Here is a 26,408-nt window from a genome sequence, read left to right on the forward strand (position 1 = left end):
AAATACAGCAGGTGTCAGGGTCGGAATCGAACCCACGACCTCCCGTATACCGAGCGAGGTAGTTAACATCTCGCCACCGGGTTAAATAAAGCCGAGACAATCTAGAGAATGCCACCCTGTTCATTCGCCGAAAGTTCAATTACATCGCGTAACGAGAATAAACAGCTACAGAAGAATTGCCTCTGGCTTGCAGGACATAAACGCATTGGCCCACACTTAGGCCCGGATGCCTTATCAGCAACTTCATGAAGTCACAAACTGTTTGAAAGCTTTTTTCTCTGAAATGTCCTGGAAGTTCGCCAGCATAGGGCACATACACACACACACATCAAGCCACCGTAGGCTCTCGGCTTCTGACGGTGCTCCCGTACGTGGCCACGCTTGTTACTGGTGCTATCCACGCACGGTTTTTATGGACCTGCAAATCTTTATTACACGTCAGTGTTTAACAAAATGCACCTTTTTAACGGGGGGGAGGGACTCGTGAGGAAACTGTACAACAACGTCGTGTGCCAATTGTTTTAATGCTTTCATCCATCTCTCTTTAATGGTGAGATGGGCTAAAGGTTACCCGTTGAAAGCAATTTGCCCGTTGTGCCGCTGTTAACACGAGGCACTGCATTTGGAGTCGTATTTATTTAGACCGCCGGCTCCGGTATTACTTCGGCAAATAAGACGCTCAAATGGTGGCAGTGTTTCAAGGATCTAACCCCAATGTCCCCGGGGCATTTTCACAATTTCGATGGATGTAAAAGGTCTGAGGGCAGAGGAGCAGCACGTTTACAACTTTAAGGTCTCGGGTTCAAATCCAGATAAAGTTCAAGTAATCCTTTCACTGAGCCAGGGGTCACTAAATAAATGGATGCCGATTGGTTTTTCGATGGACAAATGCGAAATTCCCACCATTGGGTTCAGGGTCCGGCCGCTGTGATGAACACCGCTCGCCCAGCAAGAGTGGACGTGTCTCGACGATGCATCGGTGCACCAATTAACATCGATGATTGCGCTCAAGATAACGCGCACCGAATTCCCCGTAAGAATTTGATCACGTTCGATATCATGTGTGTTATTGTTTCGCGTTACCGACTGTTGGGGAAAAGCTAACTTCCGGGCTTGTTCAAGACGCGCTGTGGGAATTGACGATGGTCGATGGGGGGCGAGACTGGTGGCAGAATAGCATCCAAAGCGGGTGGGGGGTGACTGAATGGACGACCGCTGCCGAGACAGAGCGATGGGATTATCTCGTGTGTAGGAGCGAGTACGGATTGTGGCGTCCCGTGGGATTGCATGGGATGGGGAGGGCTTCCATCCAGCACTGACTAGGCAAATGGCTATTTTTATTTTTCCAGGTAAGGGCCACTGTGCTATGAAGCTCTTTTTTCAGAAGCGACATGGCCACAAACGACGTGGCTTATAACGTGAAAATGTATAGCAGCCAAATACGTTAAAACGCACGCTGACTCTGTATGCGGAGGGGAAAAACCGGAGGACCCGGAGAAAAATCCATGCGACCACAGGGAGAAAATCCACGTGACCATGCAAACTCTTAATATACAGAAGGTGTCGTCAGGGTCGGGATAAAACCCACGACCTCCTGTATACCGGGCATGGGAGATAACACCTCCTAGTCACCATGGCAACCTACACACCCAGCAGGTTTTGGCGACGGAGATGATGTCTTCTCTGAGCGGGGTTCTCTTCGCCAGGATGTGGACGTCAGCCCTGCCCAGCTGCTGCGTCAGGTTCCCGCACAAGGCCATCGGAATTTTCTTCAGTTCTCCAAATCTGCAATAGCGGCATTCAATCATTGGACATCTTAATCATCGCCAACCATGATTAATCTACTGCTGGATGAATGCCTCCCGCAAGCTGCAGATCCACATCTCGCTGTGCTGCAGCGTGGCGATCCATCCTCGTGTCTGCGCATCAACTGATTCATCGCTCCATCTTAATGGTCATGTAAAAATAAACTGCTTATGCTATTGACAGATTCAGCCATTCCATGGGAATGTGGAATTTCCTCAACCATGCGATGGTAATCATCAGTGGCAAACAATCAATGAACCGGACCTAAATAAACCCCTTTACCAATCAGTTTAACCGTTGGCTTTCACAACCAATATCATCCATAATAAAGGTTTTTTTTGTGTCAGATCGTATAAATATTCTTTGGGTCTCTCGGTAAAGTCACGTAGAACAAACATTTTTAACAATTAATCTGTAAATTTTAATATGAATTCCCGCAGTCACGAAAGCTTTAAGTCAAGATTCAGATCGTGTAAATATAAACGTGCCCCTTCACTGATCCACACTGAGCAGCACTCTGAAGTATGGACAAACAACCGCCATGACTAATAGCGTGAGACGGCTTCAAATTCAGTAATTTTTGCCTATAAACACCTGGCAGTTAACCTAGCGTTAGTTCAAGCAAGCCCCACTCTGCTGATGAGACACTTGAGTATCGAATCCGATCCAGAGTTTGCTGGGTTTTTTAACCAATGCTGCTGAAATTATGCACTCTCAGAAGGCCGTATGGCTGATTAAATGTGTTAAACAAATACCGTTATATTTTTTACATGATAGGCAGAGACTTGGTGATTGGTGGTTATTGTCTGATTATTCAGCAGTTTAGATCATTTGCTACGTGTGATAACATTCAAAGAGCACTAATGCACTTCTGTCAAAGTGTCATGTGACCTAAAATATTAAATTCCACGACGTGCAAAGTACATACCGTACACGATAGAGAAACGAACGGTGAAGAGGTGGGTACGTACAGTGCCGGATTCTACTAGTAGCAAAAGTAGTTACATATGTGGTAGCTGCGGGCCTCGCACTTTCAAGGGCCTCGCGCTAAACGCCTTCAAGCTATCAATTCCGGTTCAGTGATTCTGCACTTGCTCTATTACTATAGTACTATACTGCCTTCAACTTTTGTGAACGACTGGGTGTTTAAGGTTAGCGATTTGTCGTATTATCTGCCTATATAGCAAATGAAAAGATACAATTACTTTACTATGCAAGTTAAACATTGATGTGTTTTAATATGACGTGTTTTTATTTTATTTAGGGCCCCTTAATACCATATGCTATAGGCCCCGCACTAGCTTAATCTGGCACTGGTCACGTACGGTAGCTGTAGGAGGAGGTTGGGAGCAACTTGGCTCAGCTCCTCGGACGAGATGTTGGAAAAGTAGTTGCTCCTTGTTGTGTTCAACCACGAGAAAACTCTCTGTGCCAGGCATTTGAGCTGGAGAGAAATGCCACACCTATTGGTTAGCCAGTGAAAGATCACACTACGACCGCCACCACCACCACTACCACAAAAGACAAAGATCCCCCGTACAGCCTTTACACATGCTATTGGGGTAAGTGCTGTTAGCGAGCACCTATCAAGGCCGACACGGCACACGAGGGGGTGAGTGGCCAGCACCACGCCCGACCGCCTTTGTCTCGCCAGTGGCGATATTTTTACACACTGCACCAGTTACTCATTTGAAAGTGAGTCGACCTAGGAGAGGCCCAGGACCGGTTCAGATAATCGCCAGAGGTGTTGGCCGTGAGCGCGCATCGAAAAGCAGGTCGCCGGGTTCGTAACGCAGCACACTAACCACTGCGCCACCTCCCCCCACACATAGACACAGACACACACACACACTTTCACTTGGTTTCTCCAATAGCCTGCCCAATAAGCCATGTCAATACTCCAGCGCTGTCCTACCAGACAGTCTCGTCCCTTCACCTGATGAAGGCCGCTTGTGTTGTGGCCGAAACGTCGTGAGAATATTATTGCGTTATTTTATTTTATCAATTTATCATTTTATTCTCATTCTACGTGACTTTACCGAAAGAATCAAAGAAGATGAATCCTTGCAGTCACGAAAGCTTTCAATCGAAATATTTAACAAATTGAGCAAAGCTGGTGTCAGAACATTTCTTGGCTGACCTGCGCCCTGGACATCAAGTCTCGCCTGCTGGCCAGGCTCCCGGAGCAGTGCAGCAGCGTGCTGTTATCCAGCTGGTTCAGCATGCCGCACGTGAGCCCAGAGGATGCCGATGCCATGGTCCTGCACGCCGCGCCACAAAGCCATATATCGCTGCTTAGACTCATTCGGTGGACCCTGCGGCGCGAGGTGTGGAGGGGTGGGGGGGGGGGGATATTGTGGCCGCAAATGCCACCTGAAGCCCCAGCAATGAGGAGCAGCCCACTGGATTTCACTGTGGTTCCATCCATGCTGTTCCAGGTGACTCCCCACTAAAACTAAACTACAGTATTTTTTTGTTTTTACCAGGTAAGGCCCACTGGGCTATATAGCTCTCAATTCAAAAGGGACCTGGCCACAAATGATAGCTCAACGAAGTGGCTTACGTGGAAATGTATAGCAGTCAAATACTCTGAACGCATGGTGACTCTAAATGTAGAGGGGAAAACCCGGAGGACCCGGAGAAAAATCCACGCAACCACGTGTAGAACATGCAAAGTCCAAATATAGAAGCGTCAGAGTTGGGATCAAACTCACGTCCTCCTGTATATCTGGCGAGCTAGGTAACATCTCGCCACCATGGCGCCTACAATTATATCCGGCCAGGTGTTGGCTTAGCAGAAGGTCGTCGACTTTAAATCTTGGTTGGGTGTTTACTTAGCCCATCACCATCATCATCCCGCTGGGATTGATCAAAATGAGTACCACTTCGTGGCGAAGTCAAGATTGGTTGATCCATGGATACACCCACACCCACTAGAGGAATGTGGAATTTTCACCACTGGCTTAGGGCTGTAAACGGAAAATGAACACTGCCGCAATGCTCATTTGAGCAGAGAATCACCGAAGACATCCGTGGACCCCTATTAGACAATTTAGAGAAGGGGTCTGGAATGTGGTGGGTCGTTGGGTCAGAGTGGAAGTTGTGCTGTTTGCGTAACTATCTGCCCTCTGCTCTACGAGTTTCCATGCCGACTTAAGCCCAGGGCTTAACTCCCGACTGAATATATATATTTTGCGTGTGAGCCGCTGGTAGAATGAACAGGCTGCACGTGGCGAGCAGCCACAGCCATAGCGAGAGATAAACCTAATGTGGTGTGCCGAGCATGAAACAGTATCTTCCTGGTCACCGACCCAGGCACACTTGGTTGAAATGAAGCCCTGCTCTAAGCCTATTGCAAAACCTTGACTTAAAACTTTCGTGACTGCAGGAATTCATATTCTTGGGTCTTTCGGTAAAGTCACGTAGATAGGTTCAAAGAAAATTATTTTTTGTTATTTTCTTTGACCCTATCTACGTGACTTTACCGAAAGACCCAAGAATAGAATAATACCTATTGCAAAAGGGAGTCAATTTCAGACCAATGACAACTACAATTGTCTTGCTGCTGTGCCCTGTTAACATTGCATAATTGCCAAGGTGTTATTGTAAAGCAAATATTTCATGGTGTAATTAACAAATTTAATTACTCATCAAAAGGATGAACAATGCAATGTCCTACTTGACCAATACAAATTACACTTTAGTGCTTTCTTATTCTTGTGCCCAATTATTTAAACCATTTATAAATTACAGCCGATGAAAAACCAATTGAAAATGTAATTTTAATTCAACAAGTTGTAATTGAAAATGCATTCACCAGTGTCCTTTATTTAATCAAGCGAGAGCCCGCAGACAACCATCGACTTTGCAAAAGGGAATAACGAAAGCCCATGACGTACTTAGAGATAGCTTTAACTGCGGGTTTGGGCCAATGTTTCACGGACATAAACAAACGTGACTGTCAGGTGTGGAGCCAATCTCAGTGTTGCTCAAAAGCCAGTCGAGAGAGAGAGAGAGATGAGGCTGGAGGGCCCTTTTTGAGTTGTCTCTTAAAGAGTCGGTGTAGTTTGTTGTTCCTCATTGTGAAGGCCCGCGGCTCACTTGTGGCCCCAGGTGGTCTTTAATGCGCCCCCAACAATACACCCCCTCGTCGTGCTGTCAAACCCCAATGGTTTCGAATGTGTTGCGGCCCTCACACCGATGTCTTATCGGCGAAAGTGGCCTCCCTCTCTGAAAATTGGTGAAGAATCTACACACTGGTGGAGATATAATGTTCGATGGCGTTCGAGACGATTTGGACTGCCACGGAGAAGTGTTGCCTAGCAGTGGCGATCCTGGTCCTTGGTGTAGAGATGAGGAGGAGGAGGAGGTTGTGAGTCACGCTGCTGCTGCTGCTGTTGGTACGGAAACTTATACCGTGAGCTGTAGTGCAGGGTGACGGGAGAGCGGAGAGAGGTATTGTGGACGACCGAAAGTCGAGGTTTGGCAGCAGAGGCAGGAGATGTTGCTAATGGGAAGCCAATTTATGACAACAGTGGTGATAATGATTTCCCAGATAATAACTTGCCCTTTCGTATTAATATTTTAAAGATGTATGTTAATCTTCTTTGGTTCTTTCGGTAAAGTCACGTAGAATGAGAATAAAATAATAAATTGATAAAATAAAATAACACAATAATATTCTCACGACGTTTCGGCCACAACACAAGCGGCCTTCATCAGGTGAAGGGACGAGACTGTCTGGAGGACAGCGCTGGAGTGAAAAAGCCACGCTCAGATCGCGACCTTTAAGCTGTGTAAGAAGAAACAAAGCGCCTTGACAAAGGAATTAGCATAGAATTTAGCATTGAAATGGCTGAGTGATTAGCTTGTGACTGGTCACAGAAATGGCTATGTTAAAGTTAAAGCATACACATCCACAGAGGCACCCCTTGACAAAAAAATTAGCATAGAATTTAGCATTGAAATAGCTGAGTGATTAGCTTGTAACTGGTCACAGAAATAGCTATGTTAAAGTCAGAGCATACACATTCACAGAGGCACCTAGTACAAATCAAACAGGAGAATTTAGCATTGAAATAACTAGGCGAATTTAGCATTGACATAACTGAGTGATTAGCTTGTGACTGGTCACAGAAATGGCTATGTTGAAGTGAAGGCCTACACATCTGAGCTATTCACAGTAACTGGGTATACACTACAATATATAATGAATACTATATAGTGAACCAATGAAAAACTAAAATATAAATTACCTCAATGTTATCAATAAACTCTATATATTCTCCAATCAGCTAAGCTACCAACAATAAGTTGTTATATATCACAATGCTATATGGCGAAAAAAAATGGGTGGATTCTGACCCTCAACTTTAGCAACACGGATAGCTACGGGCCCCGTTCAGACGGACGAGTTCATCCATGGTCGGAACAGAGGAGGGGGAGAGAGACAGCTGCGAGGCGCTGTTATACTCCATGTTGTAAACCATACCATTCACCGTGGTGTGAGAGGTATTAAGAGTCAATGCCAGCGAAAGAGCTGCGGTCTGAAGGTCATCGTAAAATACAATTAATTAAGAACGGAAATGGTTTAAAACATATTTCCAATGGTTACTAAGCCAGAATCCATCTTCTTGGTTGAAATTGTCTCTGTGCTTGTATATGTGAATGGCCTCATGAACAAATCTCTCATGGTAGCCGGTTGGTTTGCAAAGAACCTCCGTCTTGGAGAAGTCAATGTCATGTGAGCCCACTGAATTATAACAGTGATCTGCCACGACAAAGGAGTTCGTTCTACCGTGTTTCAAGTCTGCTTTATATTCGCGGATGCGGTCCGAGATATGTCATTTGGTTTCTCCAATGTAGCTACTACCACAGAGGCACTTTAGTTTGTAAACGCCCGGGTACTGTATGTCTGGAACAGCATCTTTTACAGATGGAACTAGATCACGGATTTTATGTAGTGTGTTGAATCGGACCTGGATCTTGTGTTTATTCAGGATTTTGGAGATCTTTTTAGTGACCCCTGCAATGTAGGGTAAGGTGATGGTTTTGAGTGGCTCCACAAGAGGATCCTTCTTCATGACTGGAGTGATGGCTTTGCGGATTGTGTAGTCTGAGTAACCATTAGCCCTGAGAGCCTGGTGTACGTGCTTGAGTTCACTGGTAATGTGTTCCTGGTCGGAAATGCATTGGGCTCTATGGTATAGAGTCTTGATGAGGGAGTTTTTCTGGGATGGATGGTGGTGGGAATCCGGTTTCAAGTAAGCATCTGTATGGGTAGCTTTCCTGTAGACAGAGTGGCTCATTGAACCATCATGTCTCCTTTTAATTAAGACATCCAAAAAGGGTAGTTTGCCATCTTTTTCGACCTCCATGGTAAATCTGATGGCTGGGTGTATGGAATTGATGTGGTCGCGGAATTGGTCTAGAGCAGGCTGGCCATGTGGCCAGATGACAAAGGTGTCATCCATGTACCTCTTCCATAAGGTCGGGCGTAGAGTGGAACTGACGCCATCCAGACTGCCACGGACCGCATCCGCGAACATAAAGCAGACTTGAAACACGGTTATAATTCAGTGGGCTCACATGACATTGACTTCTCCAAGACGGAGGTTATTTGCAAACCAACCGGCTACCATGAGAGATTCGTTCATGAGGCCATTCACATATACAAGCACAGAGACAATTTCAACCGAGAAGATGGATTCTGGCTTAGTAACCATTGGAAAGATGTTTTAAACCATTTCCGTTCTTAATTAATTGCATTTTACGATGACCTTCAGACCACAGCTCTTTCGCTGGCATTGACTCAATACCTCTCACACCACGGTTAATGGTATGGTTTACAACATGGAGTATAACAGCGCCTCGCAGCTGTCTCTCTCCCACTCCTCTGTTCCGACCATGGATGAACTCGTCCGTCTGAACGGGGCCCGTAGCTATCCGTGTTGCTAAAGTTGAGGGTAAGAATCCACCCATATTTTTTTCGCCATATAGCATTGTGATATATAACGACTTATTGTTGGTAGCTTAGCTGATTGGAGAATATATAGAGTTTATTGATAACATTGAGGAAATTTATATTTTAGTTTTTCATTGGTTCACTATATAGTATTCATTATATATTGTAGTGTATACCCAGTTACTGTGAATAGCTCAGATGTGTAGGCCTTGACTTCAACATAGCCATTTCTGTGACCAGTCACAAGCTAATCACTCAGTTATTTCAATGCTAAATTCGCCTAGTTATTTCAATGCTAAATTCTCCTGTTTGATTTGTACTAGGTGCCTCTGTGAATATGTATGCTCTGACTTTAACATAGCTATTTCTGTGACCAGTTACAAGCTAATCACTCAGCTATTTCAATGCTAAATTCTATGCTAATTCCTTTGTCAAGGGGTGCCTCTGCGGATGTATATGCTTTAACTTAGCTATTTCAATGCTAAATTCTATGCTAATTCCTTTGTCAAGGGGTGCCTCTGCGGATGTATATGCTTTAACTTAGCTATTTCAATGCTAAATTCTATGCTAATTCCTTTGTCAAGGGGTGCCTCTGCGGATGTGTATGCTTTAACTTAGCTATTTCAATGCTAAATTCTATGCTAATTCCTTTGTCAAGGGGTGCCTCTGCGGATATGTATGCTTTAACTTTAACATAGCCATTTCTGTGACCAGTCACAAGCTAATCACTCAGCCATTTCAATGCTAAATTCTATGCTAATTCCTTTGTCATGGCGTTTTGTTTCTTCTCACACAGCTTAAAGGTCACGATCTGAGCGTGGCTTTTTCACTCCAGCGCTGTCCTCCAGACAGTCTCGTCCCTTCACCTGATGAAGGCCACTTGTGTTGTGGCCGAAACGTCGTGAGAATATTATTGTGTTATTTTATTTTATCAATTTAATATTTTATTCTCATTCTACGTGACTTTACCGAAATAACCAAAGAAGATGAATCCTTGCAGTCACGAAAGCTTTAAATCGAAATGTATGTTAATCCTCTGCTGGATGAAGGCCTCCTCATGCTGTCTCAACCATGGGGGTTATTTGACCATGTTTCACCCCGCTGGACAGTGCTGGTTGAAGGGGTAAGCCCCGGCCTGGTTGTAATATCACTCACCACTGATGTTAGCCGTGGCTGGAAATGAACCTCAGCTGTAATTAAACAGCAAGTGCGCTAACTGCTGTGCCACCACTCCCCGGCTGTACAATCTTAAATGGCAATGTGCAGATAACCAACAAGGCTGCCCTTACTTGATGTCTGTGGAGGAAATGGACTGTCCATCCTTTAGGAGTTTCTTCAAGAGGAAAAGAGCCTGTCAAGAAAATGGAAAGAAAAAAACATTGTCGAGTCACGGCCAATGTGTTCAGGTCGATTGAAACACCCGTCAGAGGCCGATTACCGCTCACGGTTAAAACCACGAACGAACGAAGCCGAGCAATGGGTGTTGAGTTGCGTCGGCGCGATGCAGATCACAGTACCTGGCCCTTGTTCCACAACTTGTTTTCGAACGTTTTATTGGTGATGTTGGCAATGTTTCTCAGCCTGACGAGAGAGATTGCACTCACAAGGGACCCTTTCAGGTAATCCAAGGCCCTAGAGATATTGACTTCTTCAATGATCTGGGAATTGCAAAAGAGGCTTTGTTGTTGTTGTTGTTGTAACAAACATCGAGACGTTTTGTTTTTTTCTAATGAGACGCGCACACAGTGCTTACATTTAACCGTGACCATCGCCTACAACCAGATCACCGGGGTTGTGCCCGATGTCGTCAGATCTTGCCACATCTCAGACGCTAGGCAGGGCTGAGCATGGACATTGCTTGGATAGGCGGCCAAGAGGCACAAGCGGGTTGTTATAGGGTGCTTGCGGGCGCGTTGCCCAGCTCGAGGGTAGTGCAGCAAAAGCCAGCATTGTACAGTACTTCTATGCTCCCACATCCAAGTTTACCCACCAAAGTCCAGCAGTGGATGGAGAATAAGGAGACTTTAATTTATACGCAGCGCTGTCAAGCAGGAAAGATATCAGGTGGCACCAAAGTGCGACTGTGGCCATCCAGAAGAGACCACTACAGCACATAACGGCACACTGCCCGATCCACAAATACGAAGGAGATATTACAGCGATACACTCCGCTACTCCTGAGACGGTTATCTGGCTTGACCACCCCAATGTAAAAAATGTCGTTGCTGCTCAGCATCTACATGAGCCATATGCGACAACAACAAGAATCCCACAGTGCACTGCATTGAACTTCCGGGAGTCAATTACATTTGTCACGGTCAAATAATAATGATGATGATAATAATAATAATAGCGAAAATAATAATTTCAGCTTGTAATGTCGCCACACGGTATCCGTTTGCTCTCGCAGGGAGAGGAGGGAATGACTCGGAGGCGCGAGGAGCAGCCATAAGGCGAGCGGGGGAGGAGTGGGCAGCCACGCGGTGAGCCGGCGACAACAATTGTCCAAGCTCTGCTGTCCTGTATATATATATACGCGTTCAGGTGTTTTCGGCCTATTAACGAGTGTTGCCGTGTGGGGAGGGCACCCGAGCACCCGGAGAAAAAGCCACATGCTCGTGAAGGGGAACACGCTCTAATCCCGTGCAGACCAAAGAGGTGCAGTCGACTGTCGGTACTGCTGCCCGTGATTGCTACTCCCGCTGCTGTCACTTGCCAAAGCGGTGTGGGGAAAAAAAAATTACCATCTCCGATCAACCATAGGACCACAACGCATCGTCTTGCCTTGGACTGCTCTCTATTGTGAATGATATTGTGCGAAAAAAAACCCCCCACTATTTCAAGATGTTATTGCTGATTTTGCAATGGAAATATCTCCGATGTTTAATTTTCTCTCACCTCATGCAACAACAAAAAAAACATTGATAATATGACTGTGCCTCTCTGTATATATACACTCTGTCTGTCTATCCTTGAGACGTGAATATCTTTATTCAAGAAAATATCTTGGTAAGAAAATGTATCATACACACAACAAGAAACATGGTAAAATATTTATTTTTCGTAGGCCCTTGAATTTTCGTAAGCCCTAGGCACAGTGCCTACTGTGGCCTCTTGGAAAATCCGGCCCTGGGTCCTCGCTTAACGTTTTTAACCCGTTCCACGAAAACTACTGTTAACCGTAATAACAGTTAATCGAACACAGGAATTACATGGGTCTGCAAGAGAGCTGTTTTCCACTGCCAATACAGAAAACCTCAAGTAAACTGAAAGCCAGTCGAGGTCTAAACAGCTCACAATGGGTTGTCGCTTAATTGGCCGAGGGCATGCGCTCAGCCACACTGAACTAACGCTCGGATAGGCATCACGTAAACACACCGTGAGTCAAAATGTTTAACGCGAGTCGAAACCACAGGAGTCCTCTACGGGAGGCGAAAACGTTAACCGAAAAACTAAAAAAAACAACCCCCCGTTAACCGATGTCGCTGTTAACCGACGGACTATTGAACTGCAATTCGCCTGGCCCAGCCCAATGCGTGTGTGTGCCGTGATTCACCAACCCTCTCTGCTGCTGCTGCTGCTGCCTCTACAACCGCGCTGGGTTACAAAGGCAGCCACGTGCAGCAGCAGCACCACCACCACCATATCCACCACCCACCTGGCTTCAGGTGTATCGTGCCAGCTGGCAATGAGATGACTTTCACGTAAGGGCCGTGTTGCAGCTCGAAAGGCAATAATCGCTCACGTGCAATTTTGCGATTCGTAATTAAGTGAGTCGTAATGGGAAGTCAAACACACGATTGCAAATGAAAAATGGTCACTTGCAAACTATTAGTCAGTATTTTTATCGGGGGGGGGGGGGGGGGAGCACCGCTATAAATACTGGAAAGAACAATCATCCATCATGAGGGAGTTGCTGGCTACCCACCCGCTCGTGTGTTACTCGCGAACAGCACTTCCTCTAACAGCCTGTTAAGGCTACACGGGGGACCTGTGTCTTTGTTGTGTAAGTGTGTACTTTTTTATGCATAGTATATGTGTGTTGTACGTATGTATGTATGTGTGAATGGACACAATTTGTACGCACGTGTGTGTGTGTGTACGCTCATGCATACACAACTCTGCCTCAAATGAGTACCTGCTGCGATGCATAAACATCGCCACTGGGGATATAAAGGCGGCCGGGCGTGGTGATGACCACCCAACCCTTCGTGTGCCGTGCAGGCCTTCGTAGATGTTACTCGCTAACTGCACTTGCCCTAACAGTCTGCTCAGGCTACACAAGGGGATCTTTGGCTTTGCTTTTTTTATGCGCATATATGCATATACGCGCCCATATGCCACTCTTGGTCTCTTGGTAGGAAAACTGTTTGCCCCGTCGGAAATGTTTAACTGGAGTGTGCCACTTGTTGCATACAAATTCAGACATTTCAGGTAGGTGATGCAGTGGGTTGGGATGACTGTAACGGGTGGATCATCACCACGGTGACCTCTCACCTTGCTGACGATGGCCTTCTGTTGGGAAGGCCTCATGTGCTCTGCCTGCAGGGATAACTCCTCCGTCACGTTGAGGAGCTCCTTAGTGGGTATCTGCCTCAGAGTGTTTGCGTCGATTCCTGCCACCAGGGAGCCCAACTGCCGCAGATCAGCGGCCGACGAGATCTGAAAAGAAGTCAAAAACTGCTTGGCGCCGCGGTGGCGAGATGTTAACTACCTTGCCTGAGGAGACAGAAGGTCGTGCTTGGATTCGTTCCCGACCCTGATGCCTGCTGTATATTTGGAGTTTGCGGTGTCTCTCTCCCCGTGGTCATGTGGATGTTTCTCCAGATACTCTGGTTTTTCCCTCCACATGTAGAAACGTGTTTAAACTTTAGGGTATTTGGCTGATATAAAATTTCCACGTGATAAGCCACCTCGTTGAGCTATTATTTGTGGCCAGGTCGCTTCTGAAAAGGAGCTATATAGCTCAGTGGGCCTTACCTGGTAAAATAAAAATAGTTTAATTTCTCATTTGGACGCTTTATAAATTCAAGTGATTTTTATTAGGTCTATTAATATTAAGGTTGGCGCACACAGTGAGAGTTAACAAAAGTTAGGATGAAAAACTGTGTGGAATATAATTCTGTGATAATGGCAGGCGCTAGCATAGCAGAATTATTACACTTTAAACAAATTCCTCTTCATTTATTAAAATATGAATTACCGAGCCCGAGCGTAGTATGAATACATAATAATTACACGGAGACACAGACCTATTTATCACGGTTAAGTTCACCTCATTGGAAATTAATTTTGTTATTTTACATTTTTCATGCACTCGTCAATTTAAGTGCCTCAAGTTAACTTTCGTACACTTGTTTTGGCAACACCATCTTGGGCCATTGTAATGCTGGATATGAAAGTCTCCCACCATTGTGCCGGTCTTGAGCATTGTTTGACCATTCTTCATCATGCCAGTAAGTGCTGATTTGTGAAGGGGAGGCCCCAAGAGACTGGTTCTGATGTCCCTCACCTCTGGTATTTACCGTGGCCTGGAATCGAATTCAGGTCGGTGGGTTCAGAGCCAAATGCACTTACCATTCCGTGAGCACTCCAGCCCTTTGGCAATTCCGATTCCGCCAATACACAATTACAGGGCTTCCCAAACTGCAGTCCTCACGACCCAGCACGCCGCGTCTTTCCGTGTTTAGCAACTGAATCCCCGTTCCAATTGTTTTCGCGCGTCACGTGGGAGGTGTGTAACAACCATTGGGCGCGTGCAGCGTTGAATCGAGTCGATTTGCATCTGAAGGTTTGAGGAATGAATTGGTTAAAAAAAAACGCAGAGAGATGGAGCAGCGTGATGGTGGGGCCGCCAAGACCGCGGTCTGGGGGAACACCCCTGCACTCGGAACCGACGCGACACGTCGGCCTCGACCGCAGAGAGAGAGCGCAGCGCGTCGCGTGTTGCCGGTGCGAAAGGAAGCTCACGTTTTTGCCAGAGGCGAGGTACTTGGTCACCAGCAGCTTGGCCTTCCCCCTGGGCCACGCGTCCATGCTTCCCAGCTCGCCGATGGCATCTCGCACGACGGTGCTGCCCATGTCCAGGAGGCGAGTCACCGACACCAACTGCATGGCCTTGCCCAGCTTGGTGATGGCGACGGCGTCCAGCCTCGCGCCCGTGCCGTACGTCCTGGCGACCATCTGGTACAACTGGGAGAATGGGAATCAGAATATTAATTTATATCGGAGGAGGAATCCGATGAGCTGTGAAGCTCTATTTCACAGATGTCCAGTCGGGGTGGGTAAGAACGTTATAACAACAAACAGTACAAAAGCATGATAGGAGTGCAAAGTACAAGAAAGGAAAACAAATCACCCAAACTCATGCAAATGAAACTAAACCATCCCCATCCAAACTAGATTCAACGCTTTCGCGACTGCAGAAATTACTCTTTGGTTCTTTCGGTGAAGTCACGTAGAAAATAAAATACCCAGAGAGATACACAAAGACACGCCGAGACTGGTTTAAAGCAAGAGCATCGCAAGTTTGAGAAAGCAAATTGAGTAAAATTAACAAGTGTAATGTAATGCATCGCAGAGAGTCGGCTAACGCACAGTTAATGCATAACCTGGTTAATTAAAGTTCTCCCAAAGATGACTAAATTAGAAGTAAAGTGTGAGTTGTGAGTTATAAAGTGTGAGTTGTGAGAAAACCCTCCCCGTAGAGGTGGTTCAAACTAGATTCGAAGCTTTCGTGACTGCAGGAATTACTCTTTGGTTCTTTCGGTAAAGTCACGGAGAAAATAAAATGCCCACTTCCCACTACTCTCTCTAAATTTCTCCTTGCTTGTCTGTTCCACACTTAACTGCTAATTTAGCAATCTTTGGAAGAACTTTAATCAACCAGGCTATGCATTAACTGTGTGTTAGCCGACATCACCCTGCTGCTGCTGCTAAATGGACCGGGAGCAAAAGGAGAGCCTCACCATTCTGGCAAATTGCCCGATGAAGCTGGATGTAATTACCAGCGAAACGTCGTACTCAAAATTTTAATTATGTTGATTCACTCTTCAACACACCGGTGGGCTAAAGTAGTGAACTCTTTGTTTTTTGTAAACGTGACACATTTTTTACTGTTTGGCCGTGTCGGGTGGTGGAGGGTTACGACACATTTATAAATAACGTGATCTAACCCAAAAAAACCCTTTATTATGAATAATATTGGTCGCAAAAGCCTACGTGTTAAACCGACCCTCTGTGTTGCATTGCATTACACTTCTTAATTTTACTAAATCTGCTTTCTCAAACTTGAGATGCTCTTGCTTTAAACCAGTCACGGTGTGTCTTTGTGTGTGTATCTCTCTGCATGTGAGTATGTTATTTTCTACGTGACTTTACCGAAAGAACCAAAGAGTCATCCCCATCCAACAAGACAAATCCCACTCAGGTATAAACTTATTTTTCAAAAGCGACCCGGCCACAAATGATAGCTCAAAAAAGTGGCTCATCATTTGGACATTTATAGCAGCTAAATAATCTAATTAGTCTAAAGACATGTTTCTAAACGTGGAGGGACAAAACGGAGGACCCGGAGAAAAAATCCACACGACCACTGGGAGAGAGAGAGAGAGAGAGACACACATAAACTCCAAATATACAGGCGTCCGGGTCGGGATCGAACCCACAACCTCGTGTACACCACGCGATGAAGATAACATCTCACCACCGTGGAGCCCCTTAAATAAGTAAATAACGTATATAAGTTCAAATTGCATCATCAATTCCCAAGCTTCGGAAAGGCAGTAAAACAACAGCAAAAACAGCGCCAGACCACACCAAGAGATGGGATGTTCGTCTGCGGACGCCGCCGCAGCTTTTCCAAAACTTCCTGGCGGTGGCTCCGTTAAGGGTGTTTGCATAAGGGGCTTCGAGTTGCGCTGAAATTATTTGTTGTAGTCAGTAAATAACACACTCGGCAGGGCTGTCCCTAAATAGTTAATGACACACAAGCAAGGTACAGGAAGACCAGCAAACATGGCCTCGGGAATGACTGTGCCTCTGGTAAGGGTTGCAAGAAGCCCCGATACACGGGGACGTAATTGACAGGATCAGCTAAAAAAAAACTTCGGAAACCTGGCACACCTCTGGTAACCTTGATATACAGCAAATGTAAACACATTCACGGGCGCTCATCCAAAGGAAAATACAAATCAGAAAACAAGCATCTCTCGTGTGTGTAGATATCAGTACCTAGGCGGTGTGTTCCGAGCTGACGCGAGTTTTAAGCATCATTAATGACCAAAAAAAGCATTTAAAGTTGCGGTCAGGCGTGGTCTATTGACCACACTGCAGTGATCTTGTATTGCATGGGAGTGATGCTGCAGTGACATCATTGGAGTGCACCAAACCGAAACTTGAAATGCTTTAAAATATATATGTTCAAGCACTTGTCAGACAGACCAAAACACACAGTCCAGGTACATATCTATGAGATAGGAGCTTATTGCTTATTGAGCTGCGTATTCCTTGACTTAGAAATTATACCAGGCGGCTGTCGGTGGCTATGCACATGGCCTGCAATCCAGCAATGTTGAGGCAAGGGTTGGTAGATCACTGCACAGATTTGTGAAACTTCCTCCGTGCCCGTGGGAATTTGTGGCTTGACAGGTTACGGTAGTACAGCAAGTAGAATAATTTATATTTGTATCTCATCTCTCTTAGGGGATTGTTCATTACCCCCCTCGTACACGTGGGGTTTTCTCCGGGCACTCCGCGTTCCTCCTACTGACAATTGGAGAAGATAAAACATCCAAATATAGGACCACAGAATTTGGGGCAATTATAGGCACCGTGGAATAACTGAGCAACGTTACAAATTCTGCATTAACCACACGTGCTTGTGGTAGAACATGCAATAAACGTACTCTGATAATTATCATTATCTTAAACGTATTGGCCTATTTCATTGCGAGAAAGTGTAAAACCCTATCCTTATTTTTTCATACTTTGATACTGGCAAAAAAAAGGTCTCGTAGATATTCTCCGGCGGTTTTTGAGACGCCATTTTGCATCAACGACATTGCGTTCAAAGTAAAAAAAAAAAGTCCTATGATCGCTCTCTCTAGATTTTAGCCCCAAATATAATCTCTATATATATCCAATCCACGAATAAATATGGGGAGGCGATCGGGCAAGATTTTGCAGCACCTTGTCTCGTTGGGTCGCGCACTGCTGCAGATTCGCCAGCAGCTGGTCGGTCACATTGTTGTTCTTAGCCCACGTGATATTGGCGCCGCCGAAGAAGCACGTCAGCTGGCCCAGCCTGCGGGTTGAACGCGTGACAGAGCAAGAAGGTGTCAAGGTGCGATGACGCCGAGCATCGTCGACAATTCTAAGCGCTTAAATGTATCGTTGAGATTAAAAAAAAACGAATACAGGAGGTGGCCAGGTGACTCGGGGGGTCAGAGCTCCGAGCCGGCACCGTCGATACCCTTGGTAGTGGTAGATCTCTCGCTACATTTCCTCCTCAGCAGTCTGCCTGCTGTATATCATTTATTTCACCTGAAGACGATGGCTTGTGTTGCTATCGAAACGTCGTGATTCATTAGTTATTTTTCTATCTACGCGACTTCACCGAAAGAACCAATAAGTATGAATTCCTGCAGTCACGAAAGCTTGAAATCAAGACTAGAAAGCTGTTTTTCACGCATGTCCAGTAGGGGCTAGTCAGAACGTTATAACAACAAATAAAAGAAAAACCACGATAGGAGTGCAAACTATAGGAAAGGTAAGCAAATCACAAAAAGTACGATTAAATCTGTCATGACAATAGTGCCTGCATGTGGTGTGAGTGGCTAGTGGCCACGGGAGGTAATGACAGGGGAGTCGGCCTACAGTGTGGATGCACTATTGGTCATGGCAGGTAATGACAGGGGCATCAATTGTGAGTGCGAAGGGAATGGTGGCTACGGGAATGATCGAGAAGGGAGCGGTGGTCAGGTGATGGAAGAGGACGGCGGAGTCTGCCGGTGGAGCGAGCATCTAGAGCCAGCGAGAAGGTTCGGGAAGGGGGGGGGGTGTGGCCTCGTGTCGGTATATAAGGGAGATGCGTGGGAAACTCGGGGCTGTTGCAGTGGGGTCTCCACCTGATGTCAAGTGAACGTGTCGTCAATACAGTGCCGTCTCAAGAGAAGTGTGTCAAGTCGTCATTACAAATCAAAACTTTTCATTTTGCCAGGTAAAGCTCACGGAGCTATTTGCTTCTTTTTCAGAAGCGACCTGGCCACAAATGACAGCTCAACAAAACGGCTTATCACGTGAACATATTACAGCAGCCAAATAATCTAAATAATCTAAACGCCTGAATCCACAACCCGAGTTCAATTTCCGACCACGTCTAATGCCGGTTTGGGAGTGACATCCGAATGAATCCTTGGCCAGCCCATTTCCCCTTCCTCGAAGCGCGCACTGACCGTCATGGTGAAGAATGGCAAAATAATTAACCATCTAGCAGTGGATCGACAGAGGGATGCTAATTATTTTATTATTATTATTACTACCGTGACTATCAATCATACCAGATACAATATGTCGTAGTCATGAATGTAACCGTGCGTGTAGAATACTAAACGATGGAATCTTAGGGGAAAATCGCACAGAATAGATACAAGGTGGAGGTCACATTATCTGAGGTGCAGTGCAGGAGACTAATGAAGGTTGATTACATCTTTGATGGTCTCTGTTGGCCCCCAGCGTAAGACAACCTTAGATATAAACTGTTGTTGAACCCTAATCATAATGTTGTACAAATTAGTTTTCAATTAGTCAGGGCACGGCTATCATCACTGGTGACTAATGTCAGAGCTGTCGCTGGAAACCCAACCTTCACCAACCGGCACAGACCAGCGCAGTGAAGTATGGTCAAACAACTCCCCTGACCAACACGGCATGGGGGAGGCCTTCATTCATGCAGTGAATTGACAAGGGGCTGAAAATTATTATCACTTCATTAAACTATGCCCACAAAAATATTTCAGTTATGGTCACCTAAACTTAAAGCGAGTTAATTTGTTAAATTGTGGATTTTTCCTTTATTAAACTGTCTAATAAGAATGAAGAGTTTTGTTTTTATTAGCCACGAAAGCTTCAAGTCAAAAATGAAGAGTTTAGTCACATTACCATGTCATTGATGTCGCCAATGTGCAACGCTGGTAAATAAAAAAAATATACTTTAAAATGTCAAACGTCTCACTGCATATTGCAACCTTCATTCGCAGTAAAGCTCCAAAGAGTTAAAAGCCTGAAGAAGTATTTCATTTTATGATGGCATCATTCAAATTTCATTTTGTCATTATATATTCATAGCTATCCATAGCGCACGCAGATATCGCTGATTGGACGGGCCACGTTTCTCACCTCTGTAGAAAGGCTCTCGGCACCCATCTGTCCCTGCAGCTGTCAAGTTTGTCCAGCAAGATCCTGGCCAGCAACGGTTGTAGGTCCGTCAAGTTGCCGAGAATCTCCACACCCAAATTGTTTTCAAGGAATTCGCAGATCTGGGGGTGGGGGGGGTGTGTTCAACAGATGTGTCGTCACGATGTGCTGCAGTGGTATGCCTTTGGTAAAACAACTTTAATACGCATTAACAACAACTTGCACGTGAGTACCGTATGCTCCACGTAATAAGACATGCTGGGATTTTTTTGTCCTGCATTTAACAGCAAATGTTGGTGGTCTGTCTCATGTCCGGTAGTTGTGTGAGTGTGACCAGATCTGTATAACTTTTCTGACACATTTAGAGTGTGTCTTCCTTTTTGGACAATCTTCTAATCTGGAGAAACGGTATCCAAAGTGCCGCATTGTATTGTATGTAAAAATGCATTTGTTAAACACTGCAAATCACAGTCCTATTAGGTCAGCAATATATAATCATGCCAAAAAATGTTTTATGCTCATAAACATAACCTTGCACCAGGGTAAATGATACAACAAATATATTGCGACAGAAACTGCCCAATCGGAACACTTTGTTTTAGTGACCAGGTGACATGACAGAGCCTTCCCCAGGGTGGATGTGAGACAGAATGACCTGCAAACGTACAGGAAAACATCGAGAGCCATTCGTAATGAACCATTTCACACATCTACATGTTTCCAGGATTGCATATCCAACAATCTCCATTATAATACTTATTAAGAATTAATGCCTGTGTTAATTACATGCTGTTTGGCAACCAACGATGCGTTTTCAATGTTTACTATCCTTAAATTATTCAATCAACCACATGCTTTCATTGGACAAGGTGAAATTGCATCGAGCAAGAACACTGCGTGAAGCTTGTTTTAAATATTCACTTGTGAGAATGTTAGGGTGTAAATTATAAATGAAGATATGTATATCTGAAAAAGCTGCAACGGTGACGAATTCTTTAGTTTTCATTTCACGGCGATTGCCGTGAGTGCGGAGTAAAGCTCGTTTTATTAAAGCTCAGTTGCTGAGCACAGAAAAGTGTTGTCCTTCAGCCATCTGCGATCGGAGGGTTGGCCGCACCATGGGCAATCATTCGCCGCTGACTTCTGTTTTCTGCTCTCCTCATTGTCTGTTCCAGCGTGAGCCTCGTCCATGCTTTGTCGTTATCTATCCATGTCACTCTTGGTCTTCCGCACGCACGTGAACCAGATATTGTGGCTTGCATAATCTGCTTTTCTAAAACAAGTTAAAAACATTTCTCATGACGCGACAATAAAAGGCGAGCTTTCTCGATTTTATCACCAGTTTTCTTTCAACATCGGCTTCCAGTTTCTCACACGGATCCAAAAGTTGGACGAGCAAACACCAACTAAAGAGCCCTCTTGATAATCGAGCAGATGCAAATCCTAAGATGTGCCTTCACTTGAGCGAGGTTAACAGACAGTCGGGAAGAGAGGCGATGGCAGCGAGGTTTCCAATGCCGAGAAGCGCAAACGAAACGAGTGGGATAAACGTAGCGGTCTGCATGAGAGTGGTGACGCAATGCATCGTGAACAAGAGGACACATTCGCACCTGGTTCTTCTTCTCTCCCACCTAATGTGGCAACATGTTCAGCAGATAAATGCCACTGTCATGTTCCGCTAGCCACGAGAGGGATTCAGGAGGGAGTTGGTTTTCGTGTTGCTGTTCCTTCTCCTCCGTTGATGGAGTGCAGACCACGGTGGTTTACTATGTGGTCCAAAGTTTGTGTTGCATGGCCACAATTGCACGACTCTGGCCTGTCTTTAATGCACTATGCATATCTATGGGTCTCTATGGACCTCTATGTGTCTCTATGTATCCGTGTGTCTCTATGTATTCATGGGTCTCTATGTATCTCTATGTGTCTCTATGTATCCGTGTGTCTCTATGTAGTCATGTGTCTCTATGTATCTCTATGTCTCTATGTATCCGTGTGTCTCTATGCATATCTATGGGTCTCTATGGACCTCTATGTGTCTCTATGTATCCGTGTGTCTCTATGCATATCTATGGGTCTCTATGGACCTCTATGTGTCTCTATGTATCCGTGTGTCTCTATGTATCCGTGTGTCTCTATGTATCTCTATGTGTCTCTATGTATCTCTATGTGTCTCTTTGTATCCGTGTGTCTCTATGTATTCATGTGTCTCTATGTATCTCTATGTGTCTCTTTGTATCCGTGTGTCTCTATGTATTCATGTGTCTCTATGTATCTCTACGTGTCTCTATGTATCCGTGTGTCTCTATGTATTCATGTGTCTCTATGTATCTCTACGTGTCTCTATGTATCTCTATGTGTCTCTATGTATCCGTGTGTCTCTATGTATCTCTACGTGTCTCTATGTATTCATGTGTCTCTATGTGTCTCTATGTCTCTACATATCCGTGTGTCTCTATGTATTCATGTGTCTCTATGTATCTCTATGTGTCTCTATGTATCCGTGTGTCTCTATGTATTCATGTGTCTCGATGTATCTCTATGTGTCTCTACGTATCCGTGTGTCTCTACACATTTCTATGTGTCTCTATGTATCAATTTGTCTCAGTCGATTTACCGAATGGTTCATAGTTTGAGTTGCATGGCCACAGTCACGTTACTGTGGCTGGTTTCTTTCATTTTACACGCATGAAGGAGATGCACACATGGGCCTGCTCTTGACGCTCTGATGCGGTTGATGGTCGCACTGGCGGTGTTTTCGAGGAGTGTCAAAGCCAGGAGTTTTGCGACGGTTCGGTCTCGAATGAGGCGGGGGTTTATTCGCTCAACCTGGAAGAGGCATCGCTTCGAGAAGATTGTGGAGACAATATCCGTGGCAGGGGAGGGGGGGGGAAGGCGACAGAAGTGAATCCGCGAGTGCAGGAGCACCAATCAAACACACCACTCGATATTGGGTTCCGTCAAGAGTCCAGAGGGCTTCAACCCCAGACGGATGTGACAAGAGCGCGACACGACCTCGGCTGAACAATCCATTTACGTGCAGTCCTTGGCACTAGTAGCGGAACATACGTATGTTGAACTTCTTTCGCACTGTATGTAGCCAAGCGTGCGCATGGGAGGTGCGGGGGAAGGACAACAAACTAAACACAAAATGCAGTTCTAAAGAAATTAGCTTTCAATCTAGATTATTTAAAAGTGCATAGCTCCAGTGGCTTCCTAATATCGTAAGGAAGAGCGTTCCAGATGGCCGCGGACGCGCATCTGAAAGTGCGCGACGCGGCGACTGTTATTGTTCGATGGGCAGCCAAAAGCCGCTGCTGCGAGGATGATCAGAGTTCGCGTGATGATGGTTTATGCTACTAGACGAGATCAGCAAGGTCATTTTGGTTCAATTGTGGCAAGCACTTCGTGTGTGTAATGAGTGCGACCCTTATAATCATGTATTCGTTCGCCATTCGGAAGCCAACGCAGCTCGGAACAGAGGCGAACCGAGGGGCACCCACCGCACAGAGAGACATCACAGCAGTGCCGCACGCTTGCCAAAGCGAAACATCCCGTAAGCAATTTAAATTGTTTAACAGAAAGCCGGCAGCTTGCCGCTTCGATCGCCCTCTCTGTACAGCAGTGGCAGCAGCAGCAGCAGCAGGAGTCGTAACCGGTCAGAGGTAGCCTCCTGCTTTTTGGTTGTTTGTGTTGCTTTGGGGCAATTTCTTAGTCTGTTTATTCATTATTGGTTTTGCCTGGTAGTCGTAGGGTTTTCATTTGTTTGGTGTAGTGGCTGTATATGGGATTTGGTTCTCATAGAATTACTGTACAGCTTCGTGGGATGCTATTAATATGAATGATACTTTTTAAAATTTAAGTATTATTATTATTATAAGAGATGCAGCGGAGAACTCAGAATGCGCTCACCTGCTCTGGAACGATCTCCCTGAGATCGGAGGACGTCACCTGCGCCATGAAGCGTCTCATGCACAGGAGAATCGTGGTGTTGAGCCATGGCTCGGGCTGAGCTGCACGGACCCACCACGTGTTCCATGAGAGAACAAGGGAGACAGCGAGAGACAGAGCGCAATTACAGAACACTGACGTCGCTACCTCGAGTACCAAGGGTAGTCCAGACGTCTCGTGACACCCCCATATTAACTGACCCCTAACATGTGTGTTTGTCCTTTGCATGTTTCATGATCTGTTTTAAATAAAACCTCACGTGAAAACAAAATTAGTTTCAGAGAATTAATTGGGATTCACAAGACATCTGAACCACCCTGTGGAATAGGAGCTAGATACGTAGACCCCCCCCCCCATATATTTAGAGACAGTGTGCTTATATTATAAGATGCTTTTTGCCTTCCAGCCACCAGTGTAATGTTAAGATGTGTTGCTTATATCGGAACTGTGCTTATATACGGCGTGATTAGATCCAGCTTCGTTAGTCAATGGTTTTAAATATGCGCACAACGCCAATCAAGCGCACCTATTAAGCTGCACACGGAAACCGATATGTATTGATACTACCTGCAAGCAGCCTCCTTCAAAATGGAAGTGGTCACAACATCCCAACGCAGGCCTCAGTGAGACTTTGCTCACTCACGAGGCTGACGCGCCAAGGCAACAACATTACCTGACTTGTCCCGCGGTCCACTTCCTTGGCTTCCGCCCCGAGTTGCTGTCCGAAACCACGAGAAGATCGCTTCTCGCATCTCCGGCTTCAGGTCAGCGTAGTGGTGGCTCAGGAATGCCATTCTGCAATCAGAGCGCAGCGCGAAAACGTCGTTCACAACGGGGCTTACTTCTCCTCTGTTCGTGGAACAAGGAACGGGAAAGCAGGAAAGCACTGCAGGCAGGTCTCAGTAAGGACAGAAACCACAACAAGCGCCAAAGGTCACGTGTGCATTTTGTACCGGGTCAGAACTTAAAAAATACTCACAATGATTGAGGTTAGGGCTGAGGTTTGAGTAAGCCTTTAGGTTACTCTTTTAATATCGGACTGAAAATAAGCTTATATACTGCATATACAATTCAGAAAGCTAGAGAGAGAGATTTTTTTTTGTTTAGATCTGTAAACCTCCTTTTTTCTTGTTTAATAAATCGCTCATGTCTACGGCAATGAGAAAAACTCCATTGCTTGTGTACGAGGCTATTCAACGTAAATGCATGGTCAACAGTGTTCAAGGCCCTTTATTTGGAACCGGACACCCAGCCACCTGGCATCTTTTTAGTGTTCACACACCATTGCATGATTGCTGCTTTAGCGGACGAACGTTAAAACACCAACATGACTTGCGGTGGCAACGCCTCAGTATACGACGTTTCGATTGCAACACAAGCAATCGTCATCAGGTACAAATGGACGAGAAAACAAACCTAGTAAACTTAGAAATACAACGCAACGCAGCGCGGGCAGTCGGCTAACATAACAGTCAACACCCTACCGAAAGACCAAAGGGTAATTACTGCAGTGACGTAAGCTCCAAATCAAGTTCGGCAACGCCTCGGCTTTGTGCATTAAATCGGATCCATCCACCACGAGTCACGCGCACGGTGTCGTTCTGCGATGACGGCGCGTTAGCCGCTGGTCAAGCTAGCCCCCGGGGGTGTGCGAGGAGGCTTTCATCTCAAGCGACTCGGAAAATATTCCCGCACCCACAGACACCACCGGCGTCCAGTGAATATCTCGCTGGGCAGGGGCGGAGCCAGGGGGGGGGGTGATAGGGTAGACAATTGCCACCCCCGACAATTTTTTTTTTAATTGAAAATCTGAAACATTCTGCGTGTAAGTGTACGACACTCGGTCTGGCGGACTTCGTGCAAACTGCATTGTCAGAGCATGTCCGCCAACCGATGGCGTCTAGTTCAACAGCCTGACCTCTCTAATCATTCTTGAAATTAACATTTGTTGAATGTCACCCCGGGCTGAAAATCCTGGCTCCGCCCCTGTCGCTGGAGCTGTGGCTACCAGCAGTCGCGTGCCACCTACAAATATTTCGGCGAGAGGTTAGGGGCCGTCCATAAATGACGTCACGCGATTTTGGACGATTTTTGACCCCCCCCTCTTCCCCCTCGTCACACGGCATCAGACCCCCCCTCAAATATGACGTCACAAAGCTCTGCACCCCCCCCGCCGCCGCCCCCAAAACCATATTTCCATTTTGAAAATAAAAAATGCTTCAAATCGCTTTAAACTATTGTCATTGTAGTGCGTATTTAATGTGGCGCTGCACTC

At 45.7% G+C, this 26,408-nt stretch overlaps 1 protein-coding gene across 1 annotated transcript in view; it reads right to left on the minus strand.

Annotated features, from left to right (window-relative positions):
- The window catches only part of LOC116957436 (otoancorin-like), a 59,211-nt gene that overhangs the window by 22,853 nt on the left and 9,950 nt on the right, over positions 1-26,408 (minus strand). The window contains exons 5-15 of the mRNA XM_032979581.2: positions 24,807-24,928; positions 24,095-24,195; positions 20,168-20,307; positions 17,960-18,074; positions 14,741-14,962; positions 13,268-13,432; positions 10,288-10,428; positions 10,060-10,121; positions 3,947-4,067; positions 3,132-3,250; positions 1,650-1,785 (exon numbers count right to left, since the gene is read on the minus strand). Of these exons, the coding sequence (XP_032835472.2) occupies positions 1,650-1,785; positions 3,132-3,250; positions 3,947-4,067; positions 10,060-10,121; positions 10,288-10,428; positions 13,268-13,432; positions 14,741-14,962; positions 17,960-18,074; positions 20,168-20,307; positions 24,095-24,195; positions 24,807-24,928 (1,444 nt within the window). The remainder of the gene's footprint in view (positions 1-1,649; positions 1,786-3,131; positions 3,251-3,946; positions 4,068-10,059; positions 10,122-10,287; positions 10,429-13,267; positions 13,433-14,740; positions 14,963-17,959; positions 18,075-20,167; positions 20,308-24,094; positions 24,196-24,806; positions 24,929-26,408) is intronic.

The sequence above is a fragment of the Petromyzon marinus genome, chromosome 3 (genome assembly GCF_048934315.1).
Source record: "Petromyzon marinus isolate PM22_M1 ecotype Great Lakes invasive population chromosome 3, UKy_Petmar_22M1.pri1.0, whole genome shotgun sequence".
Classification (NCBI taxonomy): Eukaryota; Metazoa; Chordata; class Hyperoartia; order Petromyzontiformes; family Petromyzontidae; genus Petromyzon; species Petromyzon marinus.